Raw genomic sequence first — 11,066 nt, forward strand, 5'->3', positions numbered from 1 at the left:
CTATTGTTAGAGCAGTCACTCAAACATGTCTATATAATAGCCAATTTTGGGGTGCGTAAAATGTCCAAAGATCTACTCTAGAACGCCTGCTGGTCACTATATACAGTGGGGAAAAAAAGTTTTTAGTCAGCCACCAATTGTGCAAGTTCTCCCACTTAAAAAGACGAGAGAGGCCTGTAATTTTCATCATAGGTACACGTCAACTATGACAGACAAATTGAGAAAAAAAATTCCAGAAAATCCCATTGTAGGATTTTTAATGAATTTATTTGCAAATTATGGTGGAAAATAAGTATTTGGTCACCTACAAACAAGCAAGATTTCTGGCTCTCACAGACCTGTAACTTCTTCTTTAAGAGGCTCCTCTGTCCTCCACTCGTTACCTGTATTAATGGCACCTGTTTGAACTTGTTATCAGTATAAAAGACACCTGTCCACAACCTCAAACAGTCACACTCCAAACTTCACAATGGCCAAGACCAAAGAGCTGTCAAAGGACACCAAAAACAAAATTGTAGACCTGCACCAGGCTGGGAAGACTGAATATGCAATAGGTAAGCAGCTTGGTTTGAAGAAATCAACTCTGGGAGCAATTATTAGGAAATGGAAGACATACAAGACCACTGATAATCTCCCTCGATCTGGGGCTCCACGCAAGATCTCACCCCGTGGGGTCAAAATGATCACAAGAACGGTGAGCAAAAATCCCAGAACCACACGGGGGGACCTAGTGAATGACCTGCAGAGAGCTGGGACCAAAGTAACAAAGCCAACCATCAGTAACACACTACGCCGCCAGGGACTCAAATCCTGCAGTGCGAGACGTGTCCCCCCTGCTTAAGCCAGTACATGTCCAGGCCCGTCTGAAGTACATTTGGATGATCCAGAAGAGGATTGGGAGAATGTCATATGGTCAGATGAAACCAAAATATAACTTTTGGTAAAAACTCAACTCGTCATGTTTGAGGACAAAGAATGCTGAGTTGCATCCAAAGAACACCATACCTACTGTGAAGCATGGTGTTGGAAACATCATGTTTTGGGGCTGTTTTTCTGCGAAGGGACCAGGACGACTGATCCGTGTAAAGGAAAGAATGAATGGGGCCATGTATCGTGAGATTTTGAGTGAAACCCTCCTTCCATCAGCAAGGGCATTGAAGATGAAACGTGGCTGGGTCTTTCAGCATGACAATGATCCCAAACACACCGCCCGGGCAACGAAGGAGTGGCTTCGTAAGAAGCATTTCAAGGTCCTGGAGTGGCCTAGCCAGTCTCCAGATCTCAACCCCATAGAAAATCTTTGGAGGGGAGTTGAAAGTCTGTGTTGCCCAGCGACAGCCCCAAAACATCACTGCTCTAGAGGAGATCTGCATGGAGGAATGGGCCAAAATACCAGCAACAGTGTGTGAAAACCTTGTGAAGACTTACAGAAAACGTTTGACCTGTGTCATTGCCAACAAAGGGTATATAACAAAGTATTGAGAAACTTTTGTTATTGACCAAATACTTATTTTCCACCATCATATGCCAATAAATTCATTAAAAATCCTACAATGTGATTTTCTGGAATTTTTTTTCTCATTTTGTCTGTCATAGTTGACGTGTACCTATGATGAAAATTACAGGCCTCTCTCATCTTTTAAAGTGGGAGAACTTGCACAATTGGTGGCTGACTAAATACTTTTTTTCCCCACTGTATACTGCATACAAAGAAGGTGAGAGACTCAAACTGACACAACCACATTAGGCATATATCAACTATAAATTCATAACATGGAGCAAAGTGGTTTAAAAAAATGTGTTATACTTGTCACTGGTCAAATGTTGCTCTCTGTAGGATGTGCCATGAATAAATTCTAGGCTATTGCATGTGCAATAATAATTTTTCCTTAGCTACACTTTGAAACGCCGGTGCTATGTGAACGAGAGAAGATTTGAAATAGACAAGATGACGGCTTACACATTGTTGGATTACTTCATGGAGCAAAAAATTTATTTAATTTAAAGGGTAGGTAGCATAAATGTAACATATGGATTTGCATTGGTATACACATCAAAAGTCCCAATGCAAAGTTACACCTCACCTTTCTATTATAATAATAATATAATATGCCATTTAGCAGACGCTTTTATCCAAAGCGACTTACAGTCATGTGTGCATACATTTTTACGTATGGGTGGTCCCGGGGATCGAACCCACTACCCTGGCGTTACAAGCGCCATGCTCTACCAATTGAGCTACAGAGGACCACATTATCTTTTTGTTATTACATAAAAGCGATCAGAATGCAGAAGTCCTGCTGGAAAAGGTTTTTGCGAGGTGTGATGTAATATGGAGGACCTGGCAAGCCAGCCTATTCCCTATAATATAAACTCCAACAGAAAAAAAACGATGTATAACTTAAAATTAAACAATTGTTTGCACTCAGCCAAATTACAAGCAAATACTTTATGAATTTGTTACAAATCAGCTTGCAAGGTTGCTAGCCTGCTAAGTTAGCCCTTCTAGCCTGCCAGCGTTAAGTTAGCACTGTATGAGTCGCCCAGTTGCTATCAACACCTAGCTTACAGCTACATTAAAGAGTGACTGCCCCTAAAAACCAACTAATCCCTTTGAAAACAGCCTATGTGGCATCAATTTGAGTTAAACATTTACTCTAGCGTCAATTGACTACAAAGTGTAAATAGGATAATTTAGGTCATACAGTCAGTCTCGTCTAAAACTGAGTTTGGAACCTCAGTGCGTCACGAGTAAATTAAGGTTGGGTTTGGATTACAATTATGTCAACAAATCATGCCCCCTTTTGCCAAGCTCCATGTGCAAATCGCCCCTCCACCCACTTCGCTTCCCTTCATTGAATGGGGCCGTTGTTTCATCGCCCCCAACGCGTTCAAAGGATCACTGCCATTTTAGACGGAAAAGCCCTATACAGATTGACCATGCAATGCATGCTTCCAGCAGGATGCACAGCAAACTGGTTTGCATGCCCTGCCGAAGGACCCTATCATGAGGTTTGAGTTTGTTGATCCACAGTGGTGGTAAGTATACCGGTAGCTAGACCATAGACTGCTGGTTATGTATCTGGTTATGTATATTTTGATAATTATTATCACCATCATTGCTAGCATACAGTGAGGGAAAAAAGTATTTGATCCCCTGCTGATTTTGTACGTTTGCCCACTGACAAAGACATGATCAGTCTATAATTTGAATGGTAGGTTTATTTGAACAGTGAGAGACAGAATAACAACCAAAAAATCCAGAAAAACGCATGTCAAAAATGTTATAAATTGATTTGCATTTTAAATGAGGGAAATAAGTATTTGACCCCCTCTCAATCAGAAAGATTTCTGGCTCCCAGGTGTCTTTTATACAGGTAATGAGCTGAGATTAGGAGCACACTCTTAAAGGGAGTGCTCCTAATCTCAGCTTGTTACCTGTATAAAAGATACCTGTCCACAGAAGCAATCAATCAATCAGATTCCAAACTCTCCACCATGGCCAAGACCAAAGAGCTCTCCAAGGATGTCAGGGACAAGATTGTAGACCTACACAAGGCTGGAATGGGCTACAAAACCATCACCAAGCAGCTTGGTGAGAAGTTGACAACAGTTGGTGCGATTATTCGCAAATGGAAGAAACACAAAATAACTGTCAATCTCCCTTGGCCTGGGGCTCCATGCAAGATCTCACCCCGTGGAGTTGCAATGATCATGAGAACGGTGAGGAATCAGCCCAGAACTACACGGGAGGATCTTGTCAATGATCTCAAGGCAGCTGGGACCATAGTCACCAAGAAAACAATTGGTAACACACTACGCCATGAAGGACTGAAATCCTACAGTGCCCGCAAGGTCCCCCTGTTCAAGAAAGCACATATACAGGGCCGTCTGAAGTTTGCCAATGAACATCTGAATGATTCAGAGGAGAACTGGGTGAAAGTGTTGTGGTCAGATGAGACCAAAATCGAGCTCTTTGGCATCAACTCAACTCGCCGTGTTTGGAGGAGGAGGAATGCTGCCTATGACCCCAAGAACACCATCAAACATGGAGGTGGAAACATTATGCTTTGGGGGTGTTTTTCTGCTAAGGGGACAGGACAACTTCACCGCATCAAAGGGACGATGGACGGGGCCATGTACCGTCAAATCTTGGGTGAGAACCTCCTTCCCTCAGCCAGGGCATTGAAAATGGGTCGTGGATGGGTATTCCCGCATGACAATGACCCAAAACACACGGCCAAGGCAACAAAGGAGTGGCTCAAGAAGAAGCACATTAAGGTCCTGGAGCGGCCTAGCCAGTCTCCAGACCTTAATCCCATAGAAAATCTGTGGAGGGAGCTGAAGGTTCGAGTTGCCAAACGTCAGCCTCGAAACCTTAATGACTTGGAGAAGATCTGCAAAGAGGAGTGGGACAAAATCCCTCCTGAGATGTGTGCAAACCTGGTGGCCAACTACAAGAAACGTCTGACCTCTGTGATTGCCAACAAGGATTTTGCCACCAAGTACTAAGTAATGTTTTGCAGAGGGGTCAAATACTTATTTCCCTCATTAAAATGCAAATCAATTTATAAAATCTTTGACATGCATTTTTCTGGATTTTTTTGTTTTTATTCTGTCTCTCACTGTTCAAATAAACCTACCATTAAAAGTATAGACTGATCATGTCTTTGTCAGTGAGCAAACGTACAAAATCAGCAGGGGATCAAATACTTTTTTCCCCTCACTATATTTGCATACTTTAGCAATGTCATTGTATTTCCATGCCACTCTAAGTTAGTGTAATTTAGACGTAACAGTCACATTAGCCTCCGAGATGCAACCCATGTCTAGGGAACAAATAAATATTGGACGCAGCTATAGTGGTATTAGCTAACTCATGTCTGACTACAACAATGTACTAACTAACAGCAACAAACTCAGGGCCATAGTAAAACATGCCACAGTTGGTTGCAGTGTAACTGTGTCTCCAAACGAGATTACGTTATTTCTCGAGCCATGTTTATAGTTGAGCGATGATGACAATCGATGACCCCGTTTTTCTGTTAAAGTGCACCGTTGGGTGCCAGACTGATCCCCAGGTCATGAACTGCGCAATGTGATTGCAAAGGTTTAGCGACCTCAAAAATATTTAATTCACTGTTCGCTTGCTATTTTCACAGCTTGTCAGGCAAGACCTCAGAATAAAAGTGTGTCATGCGACACAAGTATCCTACAAGATGGCGCCGACAGACGCGATCGCCCTGTTTCTAGCTCCTAGCCAACTTCGCAGTATTATTTTTTTGGGTGTTATTTCTTACATTATTTGCTCAGAACATTACTTGTATTATTACCTACAGCTAGAAATAACTTTCAATAGAGGTGGAAGGAGTGGGGCCCTAGTCAGACTCAGGTGGCGTGCATACCATCCACTGCTTCCCAGTATATTACTTGCTAACGTTCAGTCCCTAGACAATAAAAGTGAGGATATCCTTCCAGAGAGACATCAAGGACTGTAACATACTCTGTTTTACGGAATCATGGCTCTCTCCGGATATACTGTCCCTGTCCATCGCGCGGGCAGAAAAAATAAATAAAGAAAATAAAAACGCTCAGAGAAAAAGAAAGACACAGGGGTTTGTTTTATGATTAACAACTCCTGGTGTGATTGTGGTAACGAACAAGAACTCAAGTCCTTTTGTTCTCCCAATCTGGAATACCTCACCATCAAATGCAGATCGCATTACCTCCCGAGATAATTTTCTTTGGTCATCGTCACTGCCATGTATATTCCCCCCAAGCAGACACCGCGACGGCTCTCAAGGAACTACACTGGACAATGTGCAAACTGGAAACCGTATATTCTGAGACCACATTTATTGTAGCTGGGGACTTTAATAAAGGAAATCTGAGGAAAACGTTACTGAAATTCTATCAACACCTCTCCTGTGCTACATGCGCAACACAGACCCTGGATCATTGCTATACTCCCTTCCGGGACAGCTACAAGGCCCTCCCCCGCCCTCCCTTCGGCAAATCAAATCGCGCCTCCCCACCTATAGGCAGAAACTTAAACAGGAAGCTCCCATGGCAAGGAATGTTCAACGTTGGTATGATCAATCGGAATCTATGCTTCAAGATTGTTTTGATCACGCGGACTGGGAAATGTTCCGGGTCGCCTCTGAGGATAGTTTCGACGTATACACTGACTCGGTGACTGGGTTCATCAGGAAGTGCATAGAGGATGTTGTTCCAACTGTGATGATTAGAACTTATCCAAACCAAAAACAGTGGGTAGATGGCAGCATTCGTGCAAAACTGAAAGCGCGAACCACCACATTTAACCATGGCAAGGTGACTGGGAACATGGACATGTACAAACAGACCAGCTACGACCTCCGTAAGGCAAGCCTCCGTAAGGCAAGCAATAAGACTGATGAACAATTAATCAAATGACCACCCGGACTATTTACATTGACCTCCCCCCTTTGTTTTTACACTGCTGCTACTCGCTGTTTATTATCTATGCATAGCCACTTTACCCCTACCTACATGTACAAATTACCTTGACTAACCTGTACTCCCGCACATTGACTTGGTACCGGTACCCCCTGTATATAGCCTTGTTATTGTAATTATACTGTGTTACTTTTTATTTTTTACTTGAGTTTATTTAGTAAATATTTTCTTAACTCTATTTCTTGAACTGCATTGTTGGTTAAGGGCAACCTCTTAAATGTAGATTTCTGCCTAAATAGACATATCCAAAAGTAACTGCTATTCAAGTGTAATTACATGATTCTGACATGCAAAAACGTGGTATATTTGGAAAGAAGATATCTGGGAGATTATGAGGAAATGATCAGAAGATAGATAGGACTTACATAGTTCAGAATACACAAGAACAAGCACACACAAAATAACCATTTTTTATTTTGAAAGTCATCTTTCATTGACGTATGGATGGTGCCATATCCCCGGCACCACCCATATGTAAAAATGTATGCACACTTGACTGTAAGTCGCTTTGGATAAAAGCGTCTGCTAAATGGCATATTATTATTATTATTATTAATTATTGATGACTAGAGCTGGAAACACATCAGATGGCTTCCACAACATGTGAACAATATCAGAAAAAAAAACCTAACAACTAGAAATGGGCAGAAGTTTTAGTAAGTGGTGTCAGGTGTGCTCACGGGACGTTTCCAAGTGTCCCTAAACTTCTCCAAAGTGACATATGTCTGCAAATTAGATAATTCCAGTGCTATTACATATTTGCAATCCCTAAATGCTATTTGTCCAGTATAAAAAACAATTTCTACCATATCAACCTCACTCAAACATTGTGGTGGTGTTATGGGGTATCCAGGGTACATCCAAGTGTCCTTTCAGTGTAGAATGTGGTAATTGCACTGTTTTTGCACACTGGATGTGCCTAAAAGTTATTGTTCACAATAAAAACGAAATTTCTACAACACCAACCTCTCTCAAACATTGTGGTGGTAATAAAAACGAAATTTCTACAACACCAACCTCTCTCAAACATTGTGGTGGTGTCGGGGGACATAAAGGGGATGTGGATACCTAGAGCGCTTAAGCAGGCAACATTATATTTTTGATGCTCAGATATAGTCACTCGGTGGAGATTCGATGTTGCCATTAAGTCATACATCATCAGATAACATTGGCAATATGCTAGATATGTTCATATCAACCTAAGGATTAATTTGATACCCCCTATGTAGCTATAGCTCAAACACAGACCAAAATATAAGCTTACCTTGTAAGATGTTTACTGTTTGGTGAAAACGTTGTGTAAAATAAACATTTTGACTCTCGAGGCTGGTGATCAATAACGGTAGGTCATAGGCAGACAAATAAGATATCCTCATGATCTGTGGAGTCCCGGCTTTCGGTGTGTAACAATGTATTCCGTGTTTATTTCGTTTATGCTTCACAAGGCTAACCGGAATGTAGGTAGCAGCCATCTTGAAATGAGGTCATCGGCTCAGCCTGCTCTTATAAATGTGTATGCCCATATATGGTAGTAAGTCATACCAAAGATTGGAAGGCACCGATCAATAGCCAATACACTGCTTTCCGCAGACACCCTGCTTTTGCAGATAGAGGCTACCGTTCTCACACTAGACTGAATTGAATAAAACAAATCAAATAGGGTCCCCAAATATCACTTTACATTTAAGAGGGGCTTGTAAGTAAGCATTTCAAGGTAAGGTACCTGTTGTATTCGGCGCATGTGATTTGAATTCATTTGAGCTTGACAACCCACCTTGCCGCTTTGTGGACAACGACTCCCATTGTTAGGGCGAAGAGACATGTAGCCTATGTATGTTGTCAGTATATCCATAATCTTTGGAATAGTGCATTGTTGGTAGTTTAGAAGCTATCTCTGTGCTATGCTTTACACGACTGTATGGAAGCGTTCACATATCACTGCAGTTTCAAAGTGTACCTACTTTTTCCTTTGTAGCCTACTGAATACAATTATTCAAATATGTCAATTACAGAGTTTAAGAACACATCAAATCCAAAATTACATTAGGATACAAACTGAGGATTAAAAAAAAAAATGTTTTTTTTTTTTTTGCTGAAGGAGGCATTTTGCTGAAGAAGACCCTGAAGAAGGCATTGTGATGCCAAAACGTTGGTGCTTTACGCAGTACTTGACATGGAATGAAATAGGTGCCAGTACTCATTTTGGGTGCAGGAGTTCCACAATACTTTTGAGCTAATATTTTATAAGGGTAACAGGAGTTCAAGCAGTAGAACATTTGAGGTGCCAGTGCTCAGCTCCGGTGTTTTTCGCTTGTGCCTTTATCGGAATTATATGCAGTGGACGTTTCAAAGGTAGAGCTGATTTGCACACACACAGTCAAACAACAGTCAAGGATGATGACTCTTGGTGACTCAGTCATAGGCCAAGTGATAGGCCTAATTAGCCCTTACCAATAGACGCTTTCCAAATTGGCTTGAAACATCGTCCGCACGGTTGACGTTGCTTGATTGAAGTCCCCTGATTGCAGCTGTGGGAGAACCAGCTAATTGGCGCTCACGTGTTTCACAATGGATGAGCTCACCTGAAGCCACGTAGTAATTAAGTCACCTGATGTATCTATCTGTTGGTTAATAATTACCCCAGTCATTGGTATATAAAAGTAGAAGGGTCTCTCCCATATTTCCTTTGTTCTTCAGGTCACGATGGCATTCACTGGGAAATATCAGCTTGAGTCTCAGGAGAATTTTGAGCCTTTCATGAAGGCAATTGGTAAGTAACAAACTATTGACAGACCTATGCTCTTATCATAGACAGTATTAAACAGGCTCTTATGAAGGTGGAAACAGTATTTTGTTCTGTGGCACTATCTTCTCAATTGGTACTGACACATTTCTTATAAGGATAGATGGGGCTAATGGCCTCTCAATCTGACAATTTTTCTGACCGTTTTCAAGAGAACATCCACAATCAATTGGCAAAACAGAATATTTAGTGGGTATATGTATTAGTGCTGTCATAGTTGGTCAGTTAACTTATGGTTTTAGTGCACTTTTTTTGTATTACATTGTCTAAAGCTGTTCACACTGAACATCCCAATACAATCTATACAGCTAAAAACAAAAATGCCATGTCAACTCAAGTTGCCATTAAGTGTGCTTTTGCTTACCTGATTTTGCTAACTTACTTTGGACAAAATCAAGATGTCATGTTTTTTTGTATTAATCTTATTACAGCTCAATTTGAGCAAATTCTGCAATTAACTCTACCTTAATTGTTTGACATCCCTAGGCTAATGTACTTAAAAGTGCCATACTTTATGGTACTGGATGTCCATGACCCACACATATGCCGACGTAAGATTACCTTATCTGACTGATAGCTAATCTTTGCACTTTAGCTCAATGGTTATTTGTAACCAATAGCCTAACCCATGCACCCAAAAATACTGCTAGGTCAGTTGGGTTTCTATCTCAACTAGGATGCTCAGTTATGGTTATTCTTAAATCTAAAGATGTCTTGACTACAAAGTCCCAATTTGAAACACATGAATGTGTAATCCAAAGGAAACCTGCACACATTCCGGCAGGCTATAGGCTGTAAAATTAAACCTTAATAAGTTTGAAATAAGTTTGTATACATAGTTCAATGTGTACTGCCCCACCACCATTTCAACATGTTCCTCCTCAACCCTTAGGTCTGCCAGATGATCTCATCCAGAAGGGCAAGGACGTCAAGAGCGTGTCGGAGATTGAGCAGAATGGAGACCATTTCAAAGTGACTGTGACCACAGGCACCAAGGTCATGGTCAACTCGTTCACGGTCGGCCAGGAGGCTGAGCTGGAGACGATAACTGGAGAGAAGATAAAGGTGAGTTTGTCAACCAGACACGCCCGCGATTACTTGGCCTCGTGGGCACACCTGAACATTGGTTATTGTATTTGAGTTGTAAATAACATGGGTGGGCAATTCTGGTCCTTGCGGGCCAAAGTATGCAGGTATTTTTTCCAGTTCAGCTTTTGCACCTGATAGTTTCCTTAGTGCTGGAGCAAATGTCTTGACGTTGCCCGCAATGAAGTTTCTCTCCCAACCTCGTGTAACTTGTTTAGGATGTTCCATGACCTAGTCTATGATTGGTGTTAACCCTACTTATGACAAGCTGTAGTGCGGTAACTTGATGTAGTCTAGTTTGTTACTCTTGCCTGGTATGTCATGCATTGACTCAACTCTTCCCCAGTCTACGGTGAATCTGGTTGGGAACAAGCTAATTGTCTCACTGAAGGGCATTGAGTCGGTCACTGAATTCAATGGGGACACAGTCATTGGTGTAAGTATGTGGTCGGGGACCAGCATGGGTTTAAATTGTCAAAAACAGGTGGAATTTTACTTGTGTTCAAATGTAACTGCTGTAGAACCTAATCTGTGTGCACCCTTTCTTTCCAGACCATGACGCTCGGCCCCATCGTCTACAAGCGGATAAGCAAGCGTATCTAATGGTCTCAACCCTCTTTCAATAAATGAAGGGAATGTATTTTGACTTTGTGGTTTGTCTATAAAGTTTACCCTTAGC

The 11,066-nt window shown here is 41.6% G+C and overlaps 1 protein-coding gene across 1 annotated transcript; it reads left to right on the forward strand.

Annotated features, from left to right (window-relative positions):
- Nucleotides 1–9,162: 9,162 nt before the first annotated feature.
- On the forward strand, nucleotides 9,163–11,027 carry LOC121541702 (fatty acid-binding protein, liver-type-like). The gene is made up of 4 exons (XM_045208111.1): nucleotides 9,163–9,268; nucleotides 10,194–10,366; nucleotides 10,734–10,823; nucleotides 10,940–11,027. The coding sequence occupies exons 1-4, from the start codon at nucleotides 9,202–9,204 to the stop codon at nucleotides 10,988–10,990; spliced, it is 381 nt and encodes a 126-aa protein (XP_045064046.1). The 5' UTR covers nucleotides 9,163–9,201; the 3' UTR covers nucleotides 10,991–11,027.
- Nucleotides 11,028–11,066: the final 39 nt, after the last annotated feature.

Source organism: Coregonus clupeaformis, chromosome 27, assembly GCF_020615455.1.
Source record: "Coregonus clupeaformis isolate EN_2021a chromosome 27, ASM2061545v1, whole genome shotgun sequence".
NCBI classification, from domain to species: Eukaryota; Metazoa; Chordata; class Actinopteri; order Salmoniformes; family Salmonidae; genus Coregonus; species Coregonus clupeaformis.